Here is a 22,361-nt window from a genome sequence, read left to right on the forward strand (position 1 = left end):
CAGCCGCAATTACACTTTAAAGGATAAGGCTGGTGTTTTTTAATGCATTGCTTACCGTCAACAAATCCTATGGAAATAACAAAATCAACAATGCGTTTGCTCTACTCCCGTTACTTTCTGACTTCCCACGTACCGTTTTTAGCCGTCAACCCGGAAGTCATCGGCTCCAATTGTAAGCTAAAAACCGTGAAATACAGCTCACAAAGACATAGTGTCAATTTTAAAAATCGCTAACTGTTACCACGAAAAGTCAGGCTGTTGTTGTTATTACCAAATCAAATTGGAAGAAATTCTTCATTACGCCGGGGACTATTTTTGGTGCTACGGAACTACTTTCCTGAGATCGCAAAGTGTTTACAGCCGGCTTATTAAGTTGTTTGAGGAAAAAGTCGGCCGGCCCGGTGCATGGTGATGATGAAATATGTTGTCCAGAGCAGCGGCATGGCTCTTTGACGTGTTTTTAATCATTTTTTTAATACAATGGAGTTCTATGGCTGCTGGGACATGGCTTCATTGGGCACCGGCTACATGGACGAGACTTGTTGGCAAAACAAAATCATTGCTGATTTTATTATTTTCATAGGATTTGTTGACGGTAAACAATGCATTAAAAAACACCGGCCTTATCCTTTAAGTATTTAGTTGATGCTTTAATCCTACAGTATCTGTGAACCAAGACTTGTCTGGGTTGCAGTGTTGGATGTAGCTACCAAAAGGCCACACACACACGCACACACACACACACACACACACACACACACACGTGCTTTAAGAGCAGCATCACACATAGACAAATGAAAGCATACACACTGAGATTGATTTTATAAGGAGAAATGTAAGGCATAAGATGTGAACAGGAATCAAACATTCTCTGCTGTTTATGCAAAGCTCATTTTGTCCTCATGCAACTCAGCCACAATTACATTCTGTCATTTTCTACTTTTAAGAGACAGTTCGCCCACTTTGTTCAGAACAAACGTCAGCTGACGACTTTTATTACTTGAGGAATTAATTCAGACATTTGGTTATTTCTTTTATTTTTATATTTGATAATTTCATTGACATAAACAACTTAACAGCCCAGCCCTGCCCAGTCTTTCCAACTTATAAAACTGGGTTGTTGTTTTTTTTTTATAAATATAAAACATTGAAATAGTTTTCACAGTGACAGCAGGCTCTCAGATAGTTATTGTCCTCATAAACCTCTCAGAGAATTGGAGAGTAATCTGGCTTTTATAGTTGTTCCACTGTGAAGTTTATACACTCATGTCCACACTGATGGATTAACAAATTAACTGTGTCACTGAGCGTGGCTATTTGTCTGTATTGGGATCTTATGAAAGTAGATGTTACACACACACACACACACACACACACACACACAAATTGTTCATGTTTGAATATCCATACTAATGAGGACCTTGCAGGACTTAATGGGAGTGACCATTGCCTTGGGCCATCTCAACCCGACCGTTACACATCTAACGGCTTCTGACAAGTCATCTCCCTGATTTATCATCTGCTAAAAGTAGCTGATGGATGAGACATTACTTCATCCATCAGACCAGATTTATTGAATATAAAGGGATTCCAGTCAGAACGTCTTCTTTCTATTTCTATTTTATGAGTCAGAAGAATCATACCCGTTATTCTTAACCATGCAGGGAGTTTCCTTGCGCATTAAACTCAACCCGCTTAAGTGTTTTTACTGACCACTTAAAAAAAGAAGAGAGGAATTAATTATTCAATGTGTTGTATGTTTTCCCTTGCATAAATCTTCTATCCCCATACAGTATCAACCCTGAATGCACATTATAGATCTTTTTTATTAGAACATAATTACACTGAATTCAGACTTGAGTGTAGAAGTGCTATGAATCAATCAATTTTAACAGGGCATTTGTTGAGAAATATTTGCTGTGCACATGCTGTACATATGAAGAGGACAAATTGATTTTTTTTTTGCAGTTTTAGAGCATTGTAGTTGCAGCGTGTAACTACAATAAATGGCTGGTCTAACAGTTTTTGACTCAATATTAGTCACGATGCATGGTCTTCTTGGTATACTCTATGGTATAATAACACTCCTATATCTGTTTTCACTGTTGGAAATCTTTATTTGCACTTTCTTGGATACAGAAAGAGAAATAGAGATTTGACACATTTTCCATCTCTTCCATCACTTTATGTGAATGTTTTTTTCATCGAGTTACATGTGGGTTTAATATGTTTTTAACAGTGTGTGAATCTTCTTCCTCTAAAGCGTTGAAGATTCCAACATTAATTTTTCTGCCTCCAGAACCGCGACCCAACAGCTGGGAAAGTTCTGTCGAAGTGGTCTGAAAGGTTTTAACTTGTTGGTGTCGTTGGGTTTTCCTCCTGATGTGAGGTAACATCTTCTCTCCGACTCTTTCTTTCCCCTCCCTCCCTCCCTCTGTCTCTTCCTCTTCCTGACTGAAGCTCAACAGGACTATGGGAATGATTACTGAGGACCATTCTCCTAGCACTCCAACCGTCCTCCTCTCCTCCTCCTGTGCTCGCCTCCCTCCGTCCCTCCCTCTCTGCCCAATAAATAAGACTCAAATTTGAGGAAATTGATAGATTCAATGATCCCTCAGTGACTCCCTCAAGGCCCCCGTACTTCATGGGATGGATAGTTACTCCTGAGTCCTGACCCTGGTGTTTAACCTCTAATCCCTGCAGCAGTGGTTTTTAAACTTTTTCCCCTGAGGACACACTTTTTCCACATTATTTTTCTTGCAACCCAAACCTTAGTTTTGCAGGCTCATCTGTAAAATATTCAGCCACCTTACATTGCAGCAACTTGGAAAGTAAGTTGGCACCATAATATAACCAGTAACTTTGGGCATTTATTTCTCCAGAATAACGCAGAGGTTCATTTTAACCTTCCAGCGACTCGCATCTAGGTCCCAAGTTTTTAAAAACATTACTACCACAGCAGCGTTTCCCAGTCTTTATGCCCATGTTGCCAAGTGACTCCCGTGCAGCTTATTTGGAAAAGAAAGGGTGTTAATTTCTACCATCACTCCTGATGAAAGCGGTTCCTTAAGTTGGCAGTCCCATTATGTGTCAGTCTCAGAGACAAAAAGAGAACAGCTTACCTTCCCCCAAGACCAAATCATTAAAAAACACACTGCTGTAATGATCACCACCACTGAGTTTAAGTGCCATCTGTCAACAAACACTTGTGTACACAACGCTTTGCTGCTGCAGCTTCTGCATCACCCCATCTCAGACAAAAATCTCTTCAGAGCTAATCTAATCTTTCAAAGCCTGATAAATCAGCTAAATAATGATGAATTGCTTTGATGCTGATTTGCTGCATTCATTCACTCAACAATTCTCTATCTGTACATGGGCAGAAAATCTCAGTTTTAACCTCAATGTGACCCAGATTTGATCTTTTTATCTCTAGTTTAACATCAACACAATAATCACATCTGAGCCACACAGGGTTGAAACCAGATTTTTCTCTTCTTGCTCAAGACTGCTTTATGGATAACAAGCACTAACCCAATCCGTTCTACAATATCCTGGGTCTTATGTCCGCTTATGCAGAGTCCCCAAGGCCTATACTCATTTCCAATTGTCCAGCAGGGACAATGAGAAACTTTTAACTTTTTAAAATGACTTAAAGCTGCTGTGACTTCAATTTCACCCTGCTCATCCCATTTCTGCTGTGCTTCTGCTCAAACTCTCCACCGGCTCCTATTCATCTTGCTAAATAACCCCCTAGCTAATAACAGGTTACCTCTCTATTTGCTCCTGAGCCCCTTTCCTAGTGGTGGTGGCATTCAAAGTGGTTCTAGCTTTAATGCCACAAAACTGACTCCTATTTTCCCAAAGCCCCACGCTCGGCCGTGCCGGGGGTTTTATGTGATAACACCTGAAACATACACTCAAACTGACCCCAAAATATTCCCACCACACCAGTCCAACCGTTGCCCCACGGCGGCTACCAGCCCTACAATCCACCCTACAACCAGCCGTACAACCCCGCTGCAGTGGCTTACAACAACGACCAGGGAGAAGAAGAGGAGGAGGAGGAGGAGGAGGAGGAAGAGCAAGACCCGTACTACCGCGGTTACCCCCCTCAGTACTACCCCCGGCAGCCCTCCTCCCCGCCCCGCGGTCACCACGGTTACCGCCCGAGTCCCGGCCACTCCGAGGACGTGGAGCTGAGGTCGCCGGGTGTCGCCAGGAGGTTTGCGCGCGACCTGATTGGAAGAGAGAGCGGCGACGTCGTCGTCATGGAGGAGAGTGAGGAGGGAGGACTTTAGAGGAAGGACGGACTCACCTCAAGTGCTTGAGCCCTGCACACCGACACACCCACACACACACACACACACACACACACACTCGAGACATTCACACATGGAGACAAACACACACATACACACTCAGTCCAAATGGAAACTCCCCCATGTGAAACTGTGGTGAGAGCCCCCCTCCCCTCCCTGTGTATCCCAGTGGTTTTCTCCACCAGGTGAAACAATGTAAATAGCCCAGTGGACTCTTGTATGATATCTCTGTTAAAGGGGGGTCCGAAAAGTGCCTGATTTATGTTAGTTCTGTCAAGTGGCAATGTAAAGGTAAGAGAATTTATGCCCATCTGCAGCTGATGTCAGGACTAAACCCTTCTCTTTTTTTTTGTGAAGTTGCATGCCACCTTTGAGCCAACCATTGAGCGTATAACTGGACGTGTGCATCTTGTTTTGGTTGTATGTAGCTAGCTAGTTTATTTTAGGATTTAGATCATTGAGGACGATGAACTGATAACATTTGTACAGGCTGCTTTTTATAACGATGAATCATTTGTTTCCCCTGCTTCCATGCTGTCTTTATTTTCGATATGTGTAAAGAGTCAAAATGTTTTTGAAGTGATTTCTCAGTACAGTATTTGTCGAGTAGCTTCTCTTCGCCTGTTTTTTGAGTTTTTCCCCCCTAAGATGATTGTGTTGAAGCAAATATTTCAAATCCATGTCAAATTTCTAACATTACCTTAACACTGTGGAACACAACTGAATTTTATGTTTTTTTATTATTTTTTATTCATAGAGAAAATCCGGTAACCGTTACATTTTGTCCTGCAATATTTCATACTGTTGTTACAAGACGGATCAAGATGGAAGTTAAAAAAGAAATTATGCCAATGAGTTTCAAAAAGACAAATCTGTGTTGTTTATTTCTTGTCTTGCTGCCCCATTTTGTTGTTACCGTTTGTTTATTGTTCTTATGCAAAGTCAGGCCTGTTCACTGTGGAAGCTGTTTGCTCATTGGTTGAGGCTGCAGTTTGACCTCTGACCTCTGTTGGAACAAGACCTGGATCCAGCTGTTATTTAAAATACAGTCAGTTGCCTCTCTGGGATCAACTGAACCTTTTGCTCCTCTGTGGAACCAATAGGATTGACCCAAAGTGTAAACTCGGCCCAGGTTGCACTGCAGTCAGACAAAACCAAGCACTAAAAGTAACTAGAAGATGAGTTGGTAGCTGGCCCTGGTCTGTTTGAAGTTGTTGAACTTAAGAGCAGTTCCCTGTGGAATGTGTCTCACCACCAAACCCCTTGGTACAGTATGAACTTATTTATTTTCTATTTTGTTTGCTTTTATAACCAATAAACCTGTAATGAGACTACAAAAATTGTGTTTTAGGCTGAATGTTTAACTGTTGAATTCGGTCAAAAATATGAGGTCATCAAACTTTCACCACAGAGTTTCTACAATATCACATGATTTATTCTCATAAAAACTGCTTGACAAGAACAGGGTCATTATTTAATTGTTTATTAGCCTATTTTACAATTTATGCAAAAAGCAGTGACTTTTATTTTGACAACACGGTGGAAATTTAACATACACTGACAAGAGGAAAGAAAACTCTCAGAAATACGAGGTTGGGTTTCCCTGAAGCATCTTGCCCAAAGTCAATCACCTTCCTACTGAAAGCCAATTGAAGGAAGACGACCTGAGTGCCAACAGTCTAGTCCTGGTAGCGAAGGAGCTGGTTGCTCTGTGATCCCACCATCCACCACAGCTGGAACAGATGTCATTTTTTTCTGTATGGGCCAGATCTGATCTTCTCATGGTTGTATAATCAGAGAAAAAAAAACCATGGAATCTCATTTTCCCTCATCAGAGCTGTGCCACATAGTAAAATAAATCAGAATCTGTGTAAAATCGGGTCATAGCCGTGTTACGCGTCAAGAGCAATAGAACTGATAGGGAGGTATACTCCCACAGAAAGAGTTGGACGCGGTTTGTATATCTGCATCAACTTTACGACTGCTTAGTGCTTTAGATGCTTCAGGAAAGTCCAGTCAAGCCTCAATGCCAGTTCTGAGGCAGAAGAGGAGACTCCAGCCAAGACACAACCAGAGCTGTCGGCTCAATTCACACAGGAGCACAAAATCTGACTTTGAACCCTCTTTTCTGCACAGACCTGATCTTTTTTTTGAATTTTCCCATGGACATCTGAACAGGGAAAATCAGATTTAAGTTTTTCCTCGTCTAGACAGCAATAAAAAAAAAAAGACAAGATCTGTGACAGAGTTTAAAAAAAAAAAAAAAAAAAAAAATCAGATCACATGTGCCTGAGAAAATCCTATAAAAATGGTTTGGCCATTGATTTTTAGTACACTTGGCCAAGTCCCATAATGACAGTAGAGGATATTACATGTTTGCAGGTATCGCTGACAACGTGGCGTCGATATGATACGACCTGGCCGAACTATCAGCTCTGGTCACACTGTGCAGCGTTCATTTCATCTTGTAGTCTTCGGGTCTGAGGAGAAAACATAAAACAACACATTAGTAGAGAAAGCACAGAAAATGGGGAAAACAACCGATTAGAAAGAAAAAACATGGAGAGAAAGTGACAGATGAGAAACCAGACAGATCTTATCTTCTTTTCTTTTCAAAAGGAGACCAGACAGAGCAGCCTCTTTTTGTATTTTTTTCCCTTTAATTTAGAGCAGAGATTGAACTAGACAGATATTATCAGCGCATGGCGTATTGGTTTTGATAAAAAGCAGAAAAACGTTATTATCAAGTGTAATAGCTCTGCTATCAACTACAGCGGTATATTTATGTTGTCGATTTTCTATGTCTGAGCACTTGTTTGTGTATTGAGTGTGTGTCTGTAACTGTGTGTGTGTGTGTGTATGAGGAGGGAGGGAAGCGGGTGCATATCCAATAATAGTCTTTTGCCTCTGCTTCTGCTCCAAGGTTTTCTGAGAGAATATTAACTATGTGTTTAATAAAGGGCAACGATTGAATCGCCCTCGATGACCTAAACCCTCGACCCTGACACACAAACACATTTTATCACTAAAACGGAATAAAAAGGGGTCTGAGTGAATATTAACAAGGCTAAGGCCCAAGTCTTAAATAAAGAACCAGGATTGGCTTGACCTTGACGACCGCACGGCGACAGGCCTGAGCAGACGCACTGATTGGCTGAGGAGATTGGACCAGTAAACAATAAGAAACGGCTCATTTATCACCATGCACACGTGCTCTGACAGCAATAAATGAACACATATACAGATATACTGTATGCACGGGTACCCACACACACACACACACACACACAGGACAATAATCTGAATGTAAAACAGTCTTTGGATCACAATCTTCTCTGTAGATTAACTGTCAGTGTAGGAACAGAATAATGATTTGGTCTAACTGCATAGCACTGACAGCAGTAGGCTGACTGCTTCATACACAACCAGAAAAAACACTGTTACCAAATTTCATCTCATCTTTCCATTTCATCAGATGGACAACAAAACACTTTGATTACTTAAATTCACTGGAAGAGAAATCAATTCTAGGAATTCTTAATTTTATAATTGTAAATAAACTTTTCATTTGATTTAGTTCAGTTAGTTTACTTTAATTAGGCCACTTCATATTTGAGGATTTCTGATATTAATAATAGGTATGTAAACCAGACTTGTGTGATAGTAACAAATAATTCTCAGCATTTGTTTTGACCTTTTGGAGAACCAGATGGGGGGCTTTACCACATCAGAACCACTGAAATGGCGTCAGGTAAACTGTCAGGTGTGAGTTTACCCATCTGACTAATAAATAGTTACATATATGCATTCACAGTGCTGTGCCTTTGTGGTACAAGCATCCACCAGATGGCATATATAACAAGGAGCTCAGCGATCTGGGAGGATCTTGGTGGCAGACCCAGGACACACTGGAGGGACTAGGCTACATCTCCCAGCATGCCTCTGAGCATCTGGAGATCCCCCCCCCAGGAACTTGTTGTTGGGGGAAAGGAGGTCTGGGCTGCTCTGCTCGCCCTGCTGCCACTGGGACCCTGAACCGGATAAGCAGCAAGAAAATGGATGGATGGACAGACGTTAAGACTAGCACTGAGCAGGTGGGAGTGAGAGTGGTCCCAGTTGTCAGAGTGATGTTTCAAGCAGGTGCGGCCAGAGAAACGCAACAAGACTACATTATCATGCCAGAAAACCACGGGTCACGCTCGATGTCAGTCTAATCTCCGACCAGAAACTACTTCACTCAGAAAAGCCATGAATCTGATTATGCCGAATAACAGATGCTCCCTCGCGCCCCACAAAGAAATCTAGTACGTCCAAAAAGTCAGCTTTTAAAAGAATTGGTGGATAAAATAGTTGATTTTCCCCATTGATGCCCATGTGCCATTCAGTTTAGCTTGGTCACTGGTCAAAGGTTTTCTATACAAGATGCAATGTCAGCTGTCAATTACAATGAAAAAAAGAGGGAAATATTATGGATACAAAGTTTCTGCAGGACACCAACATTTTCAGACTACACCGGTCTGAGCGGCCTGATATGCTGCAGAGCCCTTCAGGCTAAAATGCAGAATGACCCCAGTTCATAAAGCTTTTCAGGAAAGCTCCCAGGAGACTCTGGGATGTCGCCATCAGGGGAAAACAGCAATCTCCAGAGACAAAACAAAAAACAACTTATATAAAATATATAACAAACTGATATCACATCCCTAGATACTGGAGCAGTGTGCAAGTAGGACTGAATTTATACAGAAAGGTAAGGTGATTATGTAGAACCCTTTTGGAGTTTTGAACCTGATGTTTACACTGATGGGAAAAGTCATCAATTTAAAACACAGAGCTGAAAAAAACATTCTCTGTTTATCTGAGCCCAGTTTGCCATAGTGGAGTATTTAAACATATAATGTATTTTCACAGATATAGCAATTAGGCAATGATCATAATGAGATGTGGGATGGTGCACAGTTCAACATCACCCCCTTCTGGCCGCTCCTGGTTAGTACAGGACTCCAGCAAATGACACCTAGTAATACACTCTCTCTGTGTGTGTGTGTGTGTGTGTGTGCGTGTGTGTGTGTCTCTTTGAAAAAGAGGCCATTTAAAATGAGAAGTTGGGGTCAGAATTCCAGTAAGGTTAAGGTCAGCGTAAACACACACAAAAGTTTAGTGGTTAGGGTTTGTGTCAAGGCTCAGGAATGATTATTGGTCAACAGAATGTCCTCACAAGTATAGCAATACTAATGTGTGTGTTTGTGTGTATGTGCCCTGTAAGAAATTCAGCCTCTGCCAGGGAGCTTTAGGCCTCGTGTCACCTTGTAGCCGTGAAACCACAAATAAAGCTTTTTAATATGCGCCTTTTACGGAAGACCTTAGAGGAATGGGTAACACTCTACACACACACACACACACACACACACAGAGCAAAAATGTCTTTGAGAGGGAGACAGAGACAAGGAGAATGTAAGTCACTGATCCAGCTAATCCTGTGTGTACTGGGGTTGTGTGTGTGTGTGTGTGTGTGTGTGTGCACTCACATACAGTAGATATAGACTCCAGATCTTAGGGAAAGCATCTATTTCCTCCTGTCTGTACTTGCTTTTATGTACGTCTACACCTGCGTGTGTACAGATGTGTGCATGTATGTGGGCATGCCTATGTTTGTGTACACACTGTATATGTGTGTGTGTGTGCAGTGTGTGTGTATCTACGTACGGTGTCCACAGCCTAGGGAAGGCGTCTATCTCCTCCTGGGTGTACTCGTTAAGTTTCCTGGGGATTTCTCTGGGCTGAGGCAGCTCCTCTGTCAGGTTGGCCAGGATGTCCTCTGGTAGCACCTGGTGAGGAGGAGGAGGAGGAGGAGGAGGAAAGAAAGTGAGAAAAGATGGACAGGAGAAGGAATTCGAAGAGAGGGGAAGGAGACGACAGGAGAGAAAAAAGAAGAATTGGAAGGAGATGATGGAGAACAAAAGGGAGGAGACAGGAGAGAGAAGGTATAAGATGAGGAGGAGGCGCCAGCTGCACCCCAGATCTTCTACTCAAACACTCTGAGGGGGGTTTAGGTGCCGGAGTCTTCGGCGTTGACTGACATTCTCATTAATATTCATGACTGGTGAGTGTGCCTACAGGTTTGAAGTAGTGAGCAGGCAAATGGTTCGGACTGAAAACCGAGAATAGCAATCAAGAAACACCTAAAAACTTCTGAATTGCAGAAGGGACTACGGACATTCATGAGGCTCGGGATGGCTGTCTACTTGAAATTAGGTGTGCAGGCTTACAATTGTGGTGCTGGATATCAAGCCAAGACCAGGCTAAATTAGGGTACAGGCCTCGAGAATTTCTCCACTTCTAACATCTGATACCAAGTCAAAGCACAAAGAGCCAATTTTCTGCCTTTGTCACCCATGGATGGAGGTAAGAAGGTAGTGCTCTCAAACGGAGAAAGATTATATCCAGCGTTTCCCATACAGTGTTAATATTTGGGTGGGCAGGCCGCCCGGGTAAATGAACAGCCGCCAAGTAAATCTTTGTTTTGCATAGATTTTGGGTGCCGTGATGCATGAAGCTGGCTGCTCTCGCCGATGTAATTTTCAAACAATCAAGATTAAATGATGGAAGTATAATAGTCAGTTAATGTTGCAATGCCATTAGCTTGTACCAGACTGAGAGACTTGAGTGCCTGAAAAAATATTAGTGGAGCCCAGAAGAGTGACTGGGCTCGCTAAATGAAACGTCAGTAACAAATCACCAAGGACCCCCCTCTTGAGCGCTGCTGAAGTATACTGACACTGTAGCAGACATTGATATTTCATTCACTATTGTCTAGTGACTACAAACCAGCGGTTCTAGTACACTGTGTTTGATGAAAGTAGCAGCCAGCCCAGCAGTAGCATAAAGGTTAAAGAAGCAGGCTTAAGGCCAGGACCTTGCCACCTCAAATGTCCAGACTGGCTGGGAAAATCTAGGTAAGGAGAAGGAATGATGCTCTCTCCTCCCTCAACAGCAATGGTTACGGTGCTCTTGAGCAAGGCACTTAACCCAGCAGCAAACAGTGGAAGACTATGGGTGTCCTAGGCATCTCCCAGATATGAATTTGTGTAACGGTATGTGTGAAGCAGCTGAAAAAGAGTATTATGCAAAGCTTAACCTGGATGAATCAAAGTTAGGAAAATGGATTGATATTGGCTGATACGCGCTCTCTCTCTGTAAAGCCTAAACAATCTTTGACTAGACTACATGTCCAGGATGAAGGGAAAGCCGGTAGACTAGTCAACACAGAGACAGGGAGACAGAGTGGACTTACGTCGTCAGGAAAGATGTGCAGCCGCTGCATCATGGTGCGCCTGAGCAGGTTCCTGGGCAGCATGCCGTAAACCGATAACTTCACTATCTGGTGGGAGGAGGCACAGTGAACAAGGTTACAACAGACTCTCAATGGGGGGAAAGGGAGTTTTATCAGAGGCAAGCCAGACACAGTCAACTGTGTCTGGATAGTGTTTCTTGGAAAAAAGAGTCAGTGTCCTACAGCAACCTTACATATCCAGCTTTTCCGTTTTATTTTTTCTTTAACCGACAGCTGACATTTTCTTCCATGTATAGAAAATGTTTTGTGACTGTAGGACCAAGCCAACCGATTGGTTTCAATGGGAAAACCAACTGGTTTCTTCTGTTTGTTTGTTTTTTTTTTAAATCAACTCTCTGGCGATGCAATGTTTCTGAATGTGAGGCCGGTTGCACAATCATGAGTTCAACTTGGACTGAGTTATTGGACAAAAATATTGGCAAGAGATGTTGGACAGAGGCGGCGCTGACAAATCATTCATCTGTCCTCCAATTCCATTTCTACCTCTTCTCTCTCCAACCCTCAAAACCTCACTGTAACTAAAGCACCATCCGGGCACACGTCTGTGGTCAGAGGCTGGACTTAAACCTGCATCTGCAAAGAGCCAATAACAGAATATCTTTATTTGCTGGTTTACATGGGTCACTGGCCTACTTCTTATAGTCCCACATAACAAGAGCAGTTATCGGTTATTTCTATTACACTACGTCCACACTGAAAAAGCCTACAAACCCTTGCTGTATATCCCTCATTCTGCTGTTGAGATGAATGTGCTGAATTGATCTTGGACAGTCCCGTTGCTATCACGCAACATAATCACTCCTGGACTGCAGTATTCATGCTGAAGACCCCGTGAAGCGGAAATATGAGCTCAGTCCATGACGTGTTCCTCTGATAAAATGGAAAATCTGAGCAGGAGTAAAGCACGTTGTGCAGTGGGAGGATGGACAACGCTAGTCAAGTGATTACAAAGTATTTGAAGCAATAAGAAGCATAGCAGTGATGAAGTGAGATTGCAGTCAAACAGATTTTAGCACAAGACTTGCCATTCTTTAGTTGGATCATAGTCCCTCTTTTGGAAACACTAGCACACCACTTATCTGTGGTAAAAACAAAGCTTACACAACACTGTATACATATTACTTTGGAAACAAGCTCCAAGTGCAGTACCTCAAGCTTACTAAGAGCTGTCAATCAAAATGTTATGTTGCAGATATAAAGAACTGAATGGGCTTAAATGGGACTGACACTCCAAAACATTACTTCAGTTTACATGATTCTTTGTTTCGCTCTTTTGTGTCAAAGCCAAGATGGCGTAACATGGGAGTCAATTGCCAGTGGTTTGTCAAGTATTTAGGTCACATCCATTTCAGAATGCAATTATCACTGTGTGTGTAGCAAGCTGCCAAGCCAGGCTCTACTTTTCCTTCCTGTAACAAAACAAAAAGTCCTTACCCCAAAACCATAAATATGCAACACAACCAAAACCCCAGGAATTATCCTTGAACTGACATTCTCATGCCGATTTTCAGAACCCCCAAACACCACCATCACCACCACAAATCCACCGCAGTTTAATCCCATTTCTCTGCGCTTCACATTAATATGCAAGAACAGCACACATGAAGGGAGGGATAAGTGTCAAACCAGTGAAAATCTCTTCTGCATAGCATGGCAGAGGTAGAAATTAGACTAATCTCTGTGAATTCAAATTTAATCATTCATACAGTGTAATAAAAACCCATAGTATGTGGCAGTGTCATATTTGAGATTTTGGAATATGTTTTGTGCAAGTATTGGGAAAAAGGAGAATACTCATACAGTAAATGACACTTACAGCTTTTGGGTCCTTTAGGTGGAGCTGGGTAGCTGTGACTTGTTTGAATCCACCTGGATACCTTTGGAAAAGAAAAACAACGCTTAGCTCGTCAATCTTTTACATGACAAACTACACTGAACTTGGTATTTTGCATTATGTAGATGATAAGAAGACAGTAGCACTTTAGCATCTCTGAAATTTCTCTTGTATTCCACACATCTCACATGAAAAAAGGTACATGCCATACACAACAAAGAGCAAAAAAAGTACAAATTTAGTTTATAATACTGGCCTATGGGAATCCACTGCAGAACAGTGCTCCTATAATGCAAATGCAGAGCTTAGTAGTCAGAGGAAATTACCATACTATAATCATACCAGCAGCTATACTGTTTGTACTAACACTTCTAAGGAAGACATTAAATTGATGAATATATAAAAGATATAAGACAGCATTACATTTTTGATTCTGCACTTCTGTTTCATGAATGACAGACAGTATTTGATCTAAAGAAAGGAAACACATCAGCTGCTTGTGGACAGCAGGTTTATTGCATATCAAAGGCTTTTCAGCAGCTAAAGGACATCTGGGCCTCTGATGCAAACTTCAGAACAGAATTACAGGACATCACCCTCTGCCCTTTATCCCACCCACACCAGACTATACAGAATAAACTGGATTGTTTACACATTAGTTAATAGGTGATCATCATTATTACATTCGTCCTTAAGTCTACAAGTCCAAGATGTGAATACCACATGACCCTAACCCTGGGTTTGCAGGTGGGCAAAACGTAAGCACTGGCTTATCTCTGTCTGGTACTATTAATCAAGAGGTTCTTTAGCGTCAGAAAACCAAGAACCAAGTCAAACAGGAATACATGGTTTAAACACGGGACACAGGTAGACAGGAAAACAGGAATTATCTTGTGGGATAGTTTGTATTTACCCCGTGTGTGATGAGTAGACTTTCTGCTCCCATTTGTTCCCAGAGAAGGCGATGTGTCTGGTGTTTATTACTACCACATGGTCGCCACAGTCACCTGCACAGAGAAGAAGAGACATTTTCAGTCAAATAAGATGAACACACCTGGGTTAAAAACTATTTGCAAATAATTTGTATTGTTTGTTAGAGCCTGCTTGGGGTACCAGATGGGTGCAGTTTACCACATTCAGATAGTGCCAGGTATGTTGTACATCACATAAAACTATACTAAATTGACTTTAAAATTCTTTCCTGTGACTCCTCAAAATGTTTTTCACTTTTGACCTATGTTGGAAAACTCCTACATAGACAAAAACCAACTATTTGGCCCAGGTTTGACAGAGAGACAGATAGATAAACAGACACGGCTAGTTAGTCTGCTGCTGACTATAACAAAATATCCCCCATGCGCTGGAGAACAGGAAGTTTGCCAGACAAAGACAAATAAAGGCTCATCCATCAAAAGCCAGAAAATGTTTTGCGAATGTTATACATGAAGTTTATATTGATCCTCTATCGCCATCGTGTGGCCGTTCCATGCTAAAGCAACACTCAGCTCAGGATTTAGCTGCCACAACCTGGAGAGTAAGGCAGGATCGTGGTTTCATAATGTAAGAACCAAGGAGTTATAGGGTTATGTTAAGGTTAGAAAGTTACTCATGTGTGTGTATGTGTGCTGTGTGACAGATCTCCTACTCACTCAGTGCATGGTAGATGGGTTTGTGTTTCCCCTGTAGTCTAACTGAACACATGGTAGCTATCTTCCCAGGAGGCTGCATCCTGGCATCGATGAGGAACCACGAACGGGCAAAGGTCGCCCATTGCTGAATGGAGGGAGGGAGAGAGGGGGGTTAAATAAACTGGCATGATACCATGATGACAGGCTGAGCGGGATGAGAGAGAAAAGAGACACATAGTGCATTTTTACGGCAATGGCATGAGACGAGGATGAAGTTGGGCTCCTATTCAAAATTGTCATCAGACTAGGCTAGAGCCAGCACCATGCAGCAATGCCTGGGTCTCCTTTTCACGATTCCCATTGAGGTCCTGATGGAAAAATGCCATGGCTTTCCATAACTAAGTTGGTGTGCTTCCATGACATAAAAACTGTATTCCTTCCTGATGTGTTAATGTTGTTTTTTCCACTCAGAAAAGCTCTAAAGGAGCAAACAGATGGACTTGCTGTGGTGGAAGCAGTATAGCCCATTTATAATATTCTGATCAAATTCCCTGACTTTCCCTGTCTGGGATCCATCTCTCAAAATTCCATGACATTCCAGCAATTCCATGACCAGTAAGAACCCTGTCCTTTACAGAATATGTCATATTGCTAGCCCAAAATGATTTAACCCTCAATATAATGTCACAGACGTAGTATAAGCTCAGCATAACATAGGCTACTGCTTTCAAAATGGTAGTAAAGGAAATAGTTCAGATACTGGACCACTATTTCTAGGTAAAAATCCCCTTTGGGCGAGACTGTAACCGCGTTGTTTTGAAAATGTATGAGCTTGTAGAAGAAATGAGTTGTAACTGGGTGGCACAAAATATTGTAACCCATTGAATTCTATACTGAAACCCCAATTAAGCTTATGGTGAATATCTATCTCATAGTTACATACCATAATTTCACTGAGTGATGTTAGAATATGTTATTCTGCATAGCTGAGGTTAAAATGTGTGTAAGGGGTGAAGTTAACTAGAAACGGATTTAGGTTTCCCGTTAATATTTCCCATCTTGCAAGGAAGTAACTACAGACAGGAAACCAACTTCAACTTTGTGGGTTTTAGACTTCTGAGACTGTCACAGTCTGCTGATTTATCACTACAGCAGCGTTAACCTGATTCTCCTTGCAGAACATCACTTAGCAAACCACGGATTTAATGTCACACACACCGAAGCCATCCCGTTAGCCGCGCTAGCTAGCTACACAGCATATAATATAACGATACGAGCCTGCAGTGCAAAGCGTCACTAATGACACGTTAAATGCTGAGAGGCAACAGTGTTTCACAAGACAGAGTGTAATGTGGACTGTGTAAATTACCTGGGCAGATCTAGAAAAACTCGACATGTTTGGTGGACTAGCAACACATCCTCACTCAAAATTTGACCCTCAACGTGAGTGACGGTTGGTTCGGTGTTTTCTCTCGGTTGAAACACGACGCAACAAAACACTGTTCCTATGTACAGGTCTTTCTATATTTGATACACGAAAATGTCCCGATATTATATATTTAGGTCGACGTAACCTGTTAGTATATATAAAAATCAAACTTTGAAGAAATGTCTGAGGATATTCATTTTGGCAACTTTTTTTCATTTCCCGGTAAATGCGAGTTCCTACCCGGTTCTATTTTGATGTCGCACCTTCACGCTGTTCGCGCACTTCCTTTACGCAGTAGAGAGAGAGCGGGGAAATTTGACAGTGACCGAGAATACCAGGTCACATTACTTTTATGTCCTTTTTTTATTCATCCGAGAAAACTTGGGATAATTTGTTTCAAGAATTAGCATCCAAGAAGCTTCCATTCGTCAAAATATTTGGGTGTTAACCTACCTAGCCAACCCTTCGGCGAAGAAATGAGAACTTTGGAGGAGGTGCAGGCCACACTGCACATCGCCAAGCTTAAAGAGGATGATCTACAGAAAACAATCCACTGTCTGTCTTTTGGGGAAAACGTCTCATCTGCGGACTACTGCCTGATGGAGCTGGATGACACGCTGTGCAAACACATAGAAGCCGGGAAAAGGTAACAGCATTCATAACGTGAATGTTATAGTAATAGTACGTACATTAGATTATAATAGTGGGTTTAAGTGAGTGTTTTTCTTGGGTATCCGCACATCACAAAGTAGTGTATGTTTTATTTAGCCTGGGTCCCAGTTACTGGGGTTCTACTCTGCTCTATTCTGTTCATTGGTCTAATTATTAACCCATCATATTAGTACTATCTTCATTTTTCATCTTCTTTTTCTTGTGTAAGACTTGTGATCTCAAGATTGATGAGGGTGATAACTATTACTGATGATGATAATTATACTATTATTATTTGCTTTTTAATCCAGTCTGCAGTGTAGTGGTGACAGGATGATCAGGATGGTTATGACACTGAAAATGATAACTAGCAATTATTATTATTATTTATTCTCTCCCAGTCTGGTGATCCGAGGGGATAAGGATGAGCGTGCCGTGCTGTGTACCGGTGACAAGACCTACGATCTGAAGATGGCCGACACGTCCAACCTGCTGCTGTTTGCACCGGGATGCAGGACACCAGACCAGCTCACCAACAGCCAGGACAGCTCTCACCTGGTGCACACACAGGTATGGACATGATGCATGCACACGAGCTCACCCGCCTGTGAGTGATCAACTGAATGAGCTGGGTATAGTGAAATACACACCCAAAGACACACAATTCACTGGGTAAACGCACCTATACACATACAGTTATATTTGTTACACACATACACTAACAGTATCCTCTTTGTTTTGTAGATCTGGGGGTTCTGCAGCAGTTACTGGGAACTGAGGAAGCAGCGCCCTAAACTGAGGAAACTGAAGAAGCTTTTGATGGAGAATCCTTATGAAGGACCTGCTTTAGCGGGGCAGGAGGAGAACACAGAACACAGGGTAAATACATATTCTATTTCTATATATTCTAGTTTTGTCCCAGATGGAGATTTTGAGTGAAGTCATCAGTCGTCATATCCCTTAGGACTGTGTAATGTCAGGTATAGGAGGCCAGCAGGGCAACAGACAGCAGACAGCACATCACCGGATCCTACTTGATTAAATCTTGAGCCTTTACTCTTATAATGGCTCCCATGGTAGAAGTCCTCACCATCTATCCTGCATTAGCAGATATTGCAGCCTTTTCCTCCTCTCAAACACTGTAAAATACAACGGAACAGTCATAAAACCTGTATCTCTTAATGAGTTGGTTTCAAGACCGTTTCTTATACCTACAGAAAGCTAAAAATCATTTGACCTTTCCAAATAACTCCTATCTTTTTGTAAGTAGATGGCCTTTTAAAACAAAGTTTGAGTGTTGCTGAGTGTTAGATGAGTGTTTGAACATTTTGAGTGCTGCGTTTTGAATGTTATTGATTGTGAGGTTATTGGTAAGTGGTTCCCTCCATGTTCCCCTGTTGCCAGTACACAATGCTGGATCTGTTGGAGAAGATCCAGGCCAGTGAGGAGGAGATACAGACCAACCTACAGACCATCCACGCCTGTTACATAGATGGTAGGTTGTGCCATTTGTTGTAAAGACATTTTGAATTAACATGTACTTATATTTTTGAAGTTGCTTTTACAGGATAGAAAAGGAACAAACAGATACAGATTCATTAACATTGGGGATGGGGGAGATGCTTTGTACTTAAAATCTCTCTCTCTCTCTCTCTCTCGCTCTCTCTTTCTCTCTCTATAGTCTTTCCTGTCATTCTCCACTTTATCTACTGCATAACAAAACAGAAACCTAACAGACGTTTAGAGACAGACTATAATTTTGTCTTTCTTCCAGGCTACTGGCGTGTGTTGGACTTTGACTATGAGATGAAGCTTCTTGGTCATGTGGCTCAGCTGGTGGATTCTGAGTCCTGGTCCTTCAGCAAGGTTCCGCTTGAAACCAGTCTACAAGAATTGGGCCCACTGGAACCCAAGTAGGTTTACAGTTTAGGCATTTAAGCAGACTAGCTTGAGAGACTAATACAAAGTGAAAGAGTAGAGTGTGCCAGCATTTGTGGATCCAACAAGTAGTAATGTACAAATTCAAATAACCAAATAACCTCACTAATCAAGATATACTGTCTCATTGAGTGTCTATTTAAGGCTAGATAGGCCTATAATCTAGCAGACTCTGAGTTTTGTCCACTAGTAAAGTTTCCATTAATGATATCCTCTTTTTTACTTACAGAGAAATGATCGAGCACTGCTTGAACTGCTATGGGAAACGCTACACTGAAAATGGTGAGAAAAAATATCTATTATTAATATCTATTATATTAATATCTATTATATAGAATCCATGATTAGTCTTCGTCAATAATCTGGCAGTAGATTCATACACAATCTGAAGCCGTGCCATGGCTTGCCAGATGACGGTCTGAAATGTCTACTAACCTCTCTGTTTCTCTGTCTGCATCCTCCTTTCACCCCCTTCCCTCCCGACACATAGACCAGGTGTTTTATGCGCTGGATGAGGATAAAGTGTGTCGGGCCATGGCCCTGCTGCTGCTGCAGAACGCTGTCAAGTTCAACCTGAGGGAGTTTCAGGAGGTGTGGCAGCAGAGCGTCCCGGAGGGCATGGGGACGAGACTGGACCAGCTGAAGGTTGGGCTCTACCTCTCTTATATAGTACATTATAAGTAGAAGAAGGGGGAGTGTTGTTGTTGTGATGCATGTAGACACAGGTCTTTCTACATAGTTTTTTTTTCAGTGCTCAAAAAAATTTCAAAAACTTTGGCGGAAAGGGGTTACTAATAACTAGATTTTACTCACATTGGATATCACTTTGAATGAAATGGAAATATGTAGCTTGTTCTCCAACATGTAAATTGATCTGTTGTCCAGGGATTCTGCACAGCACAATAATACCTTGTTTTCTGTCTGAAACATATTTTTCTCTTAGAAGAATTGCATTCCTTGCAAATTATTTCCTTTCCAACTATTCTCATGAGAATAGTTGTTTCTCTCCAAGATAACGTAGGAAAAACGTTCACCACAAGGACACAAATATCGATTTGGCATTCTTGGATTTGATAACCTAATAACTGGTTCCCATCACGCAGCTGATCAGCCTGTCAGCTTTAAGATGAGGGTATTTTCAGCCATATTGGATGAACATTTGAAAAACTACATGTGCATGCTCCTCCCATTTCAGAATGCAAAAAGTATTTGGACAATTTAACTCTATATTCATAAAGTAATTTTAGTAGACAAAACTTACAGTACAATGGCTTCTAGGAGTCTGGAATCCATAAAAACCACCAGACTTGATATCTTATTGTTCTCAGGTTCTCTTTCCAGCCTTTTTGCATTGTACCTCTGTGAGGATTCAGTGGCCACCTGTCTCTAAACTAGACTGAGGCAGTATGGAGCGCAGGGTTGGTGCTGACTTCTCAAACCAGTTCTCTATGGAGAAGTTAAAGGATAAGGCCGGTGTTTTTTAATGCATTGCTTACCATCAACAAATCCTATGAAAATAACAAAATCAACAATGCGTTTGCGCTACTACTTCCCACGTACCGTTTTTAGCCGTCAACCCGGAAGTCATCGGCTCCAATTGTAAGCTAAAAACCGTGAAATACAGCTCACAAAGACATAGTTTCAATTTTAAAAATCGCTAAATGTTACCATGAAAAGTCAGACTGTTGTAGTTATTACCAAATCACATTCAAATGGGAACAAATTCTTCATTACGCCGGGGACTATTTTCGGTGCTACGGAACTACTTTCCTGAGATCGAAAGCGTGTTTACAGCCGGCTTATTAAGTTGTTTGAGGAAAAAGTCGGCCGGCCCGGTGCATCGTGATGATGAAATATGTTGCCCAGAGCAGCGGCATGGCTCTTTGACGTGTTTTTAATGTTTTTTTAATACAATGGAGTTCTATGGCTGCTGGGACATGGCTTCATTGGGCACCGGCTACATGGACGAGACTTGTTGGCAAAACAAAATCATTGCTGATTTTGTTATTTTCATAGGATTTGTTAAGCAATGCATTAAAAAACACCGGCCTTATCCTTTAACCCCAGTCCTGACGTCCGTGTCCCTCTTGCAGAATCTGGCCCTGATGGACCGCAGCTCTCGTCCGGAGACCATCTGTCTGCTGCGGGTGGAGGATCTCCCAGAAGACACGCTGGAGCGCTTCAACCACCTCTTCACCCTCCGAGAGAAATGGACAGAGGATGACATCACTCCATACATACAGTTGGTGTCATTTAAGAAGTAGTAGCAATTAAAAAGCAGAAATATAATACACATAATGTTAGTCACCGAGTGCAGTAAATGTGCATGAATTTGTCTTGGTGACATTAGTGCAGAGTCATTGACAGCGTTCCACAGATCATAGTCAAACAGGGTAACAAATAATTAATATGTTGGATGTCATTTGCAAATTAGACAAGGATAACAACTGAATGTGTATCATTATTTCTCACTCACAAGATAGGAATGGCTGTATGCATTATAATGTGTAATGTGTCTCCCTGCCTCCTCTCATCACCCAGGGACCTGTGTGGAGAGAAGCAGACCACTGGAGCCCTCCTGACTAAATACGCTCGGTCCTCCATGCAAAACGGCGTCAAGGTCTTCAACTCCAGAAGGCCTGTGGCAACCTGAACACATCCCCTGTCAACTAATACTTTACATTGTGAAATTTATGTGGTTGTTTTTATTCTCGATTTTCACGCCTTGTTAGCATTGTTAGCGTTCCTCATTTAAACCTGATGGCATTGCTAGCTGCAACTTAACTAGCTGGCAGGTAAGAAAATGTATGATGAAGGAAAATAACCACCTACAGTTCAAAATGTTAAAGTATTCCTGTAACTAAATCCAGACCTGGTTTGGATTTTTTTGTTGTTGTTGATATGTTACATATTGGTAATAAAATAATTTTTGATAACATAGTAATATAGGTGATCGTGTGTGCATGTTGTTTTTTTTTTACCTTAATTAAGCCAGTGTAGACTGACTGCTCCACACTCAGTTGTCTCTACTCTGAGCTGCCGTGTTTCTGCTCTGGATTATTCTCCGCAGACACTCGCACATCTGCTCTGCAAATCTGCTAATCTAATAATGTGGATAGCCAATGATGCACATTTGCACATCATTCTTACTCTTGCACTGGACTCTAAATTCATAATTGTAGACTGCAAGTAGAATGGATGGACAACA

General features: G+C 41.8%; 3 protein-coding genes across 3 annotated transcripts in view; 2 read left to right on the forward strand and 1 right to left on the reverse strand.

Moving 5' to 3' along the window:
* Window positions 1-4,354, forward strand: part of col14a1a (collagen, type XIV, alpha 1a) — a 137,538-nt gene extending 133,184 nt beyond the window's left edge. The window contains exons 47-48 of the mRNA XM_071901633.2: window positions 3,955-4,025; window positions 4,065-4,354. Coding sequence (XP_071757734.1) covers window positions 3,955-4,025; window positions 4,065-4,301 — 308 coding nt within the window. The 3' untranslated portion in view covers window positions 4,302-4,354. The remainder of the gene's footprint in view (window positions 1-3,954; window positions 4,026-4,064) is intronic.
* Window positions 4,355-5,789: 1,435 nt separating this feature from the next.
* mrpl13 (mitochondrial ribosomal protein L13) lies at window positions 5,790-16,595 on the reverse strand. Its single transcript, XM_071901627.2, has 7 exons — window positions 16,505-16,595; window positions 15,157-15,280; window positions 14,421-14,514; window positions 13,490-13,550; window positions 11,614-11,700; window positions 10,026-10,147; window positions 5,790-6,802 (listed from the first exon to the last, which is right to left on the reverse strand). The coding sequence occupies exons 1-7, from the start codon at window positions 16,529-16,531 to the stop codon at window positions 6,778-6,780; spliced, it is 540 nt and encodes a 179-aa protein (XP_071757728.1). The 5' UTR covers window positions 16,532-16,595; the 3' UTR covers window positions 5,790-6,777.
* Window positions 16,596-16,867: 272 nt separating this feature from the next.
* On the forward strand, window positions 16,868-22,048 carry dscc1 (DNA replication and sister chromatid cohesion 1). Its single transcript, XM_071901613.2, has 9 exons — window positions 16,868-17,210; window positions 17,617-17,785; window positions 17,960-18,094; window positions 18,620-18,710; window positions 18,990-19,128; window positions 19,383-19,435; window positions 19,644-19,798; window positions 21,247-21,395; window positions 21,695-22,048. The coding sequence occupies exons 1-9, from the start codon at window positions 17,041-17,043 to the stop codon at window positions 21,804-21,806; spliced, it is 1,173 nt and encodes a 390-aa protein (XP_071757714.1). The 5' UTR covers window positions 16,868-17,040; the 3' UTR covers window positions 21,807-22,048.
* The last annotated feature ends 313 nt before the right edge of the window (window positions 22,049-22,361 follow it).

Source organism: Centroberyx gerrardi, chromosome 12 (assembly GCF_048128805.1).
Source record: "Centroberyx gerrardi isolate f3 chromosome 12, fCenGer3.hap1.cur.20231027, whole genome shotgun sequence".
Taxonomy (NCBI): domain Eukaryota; kingdom Metazoa; phylum Chordata; class Actinopteri; order Beryciformes; family Berycidae; genus Centroberyx; species Centroberyx gerrardi.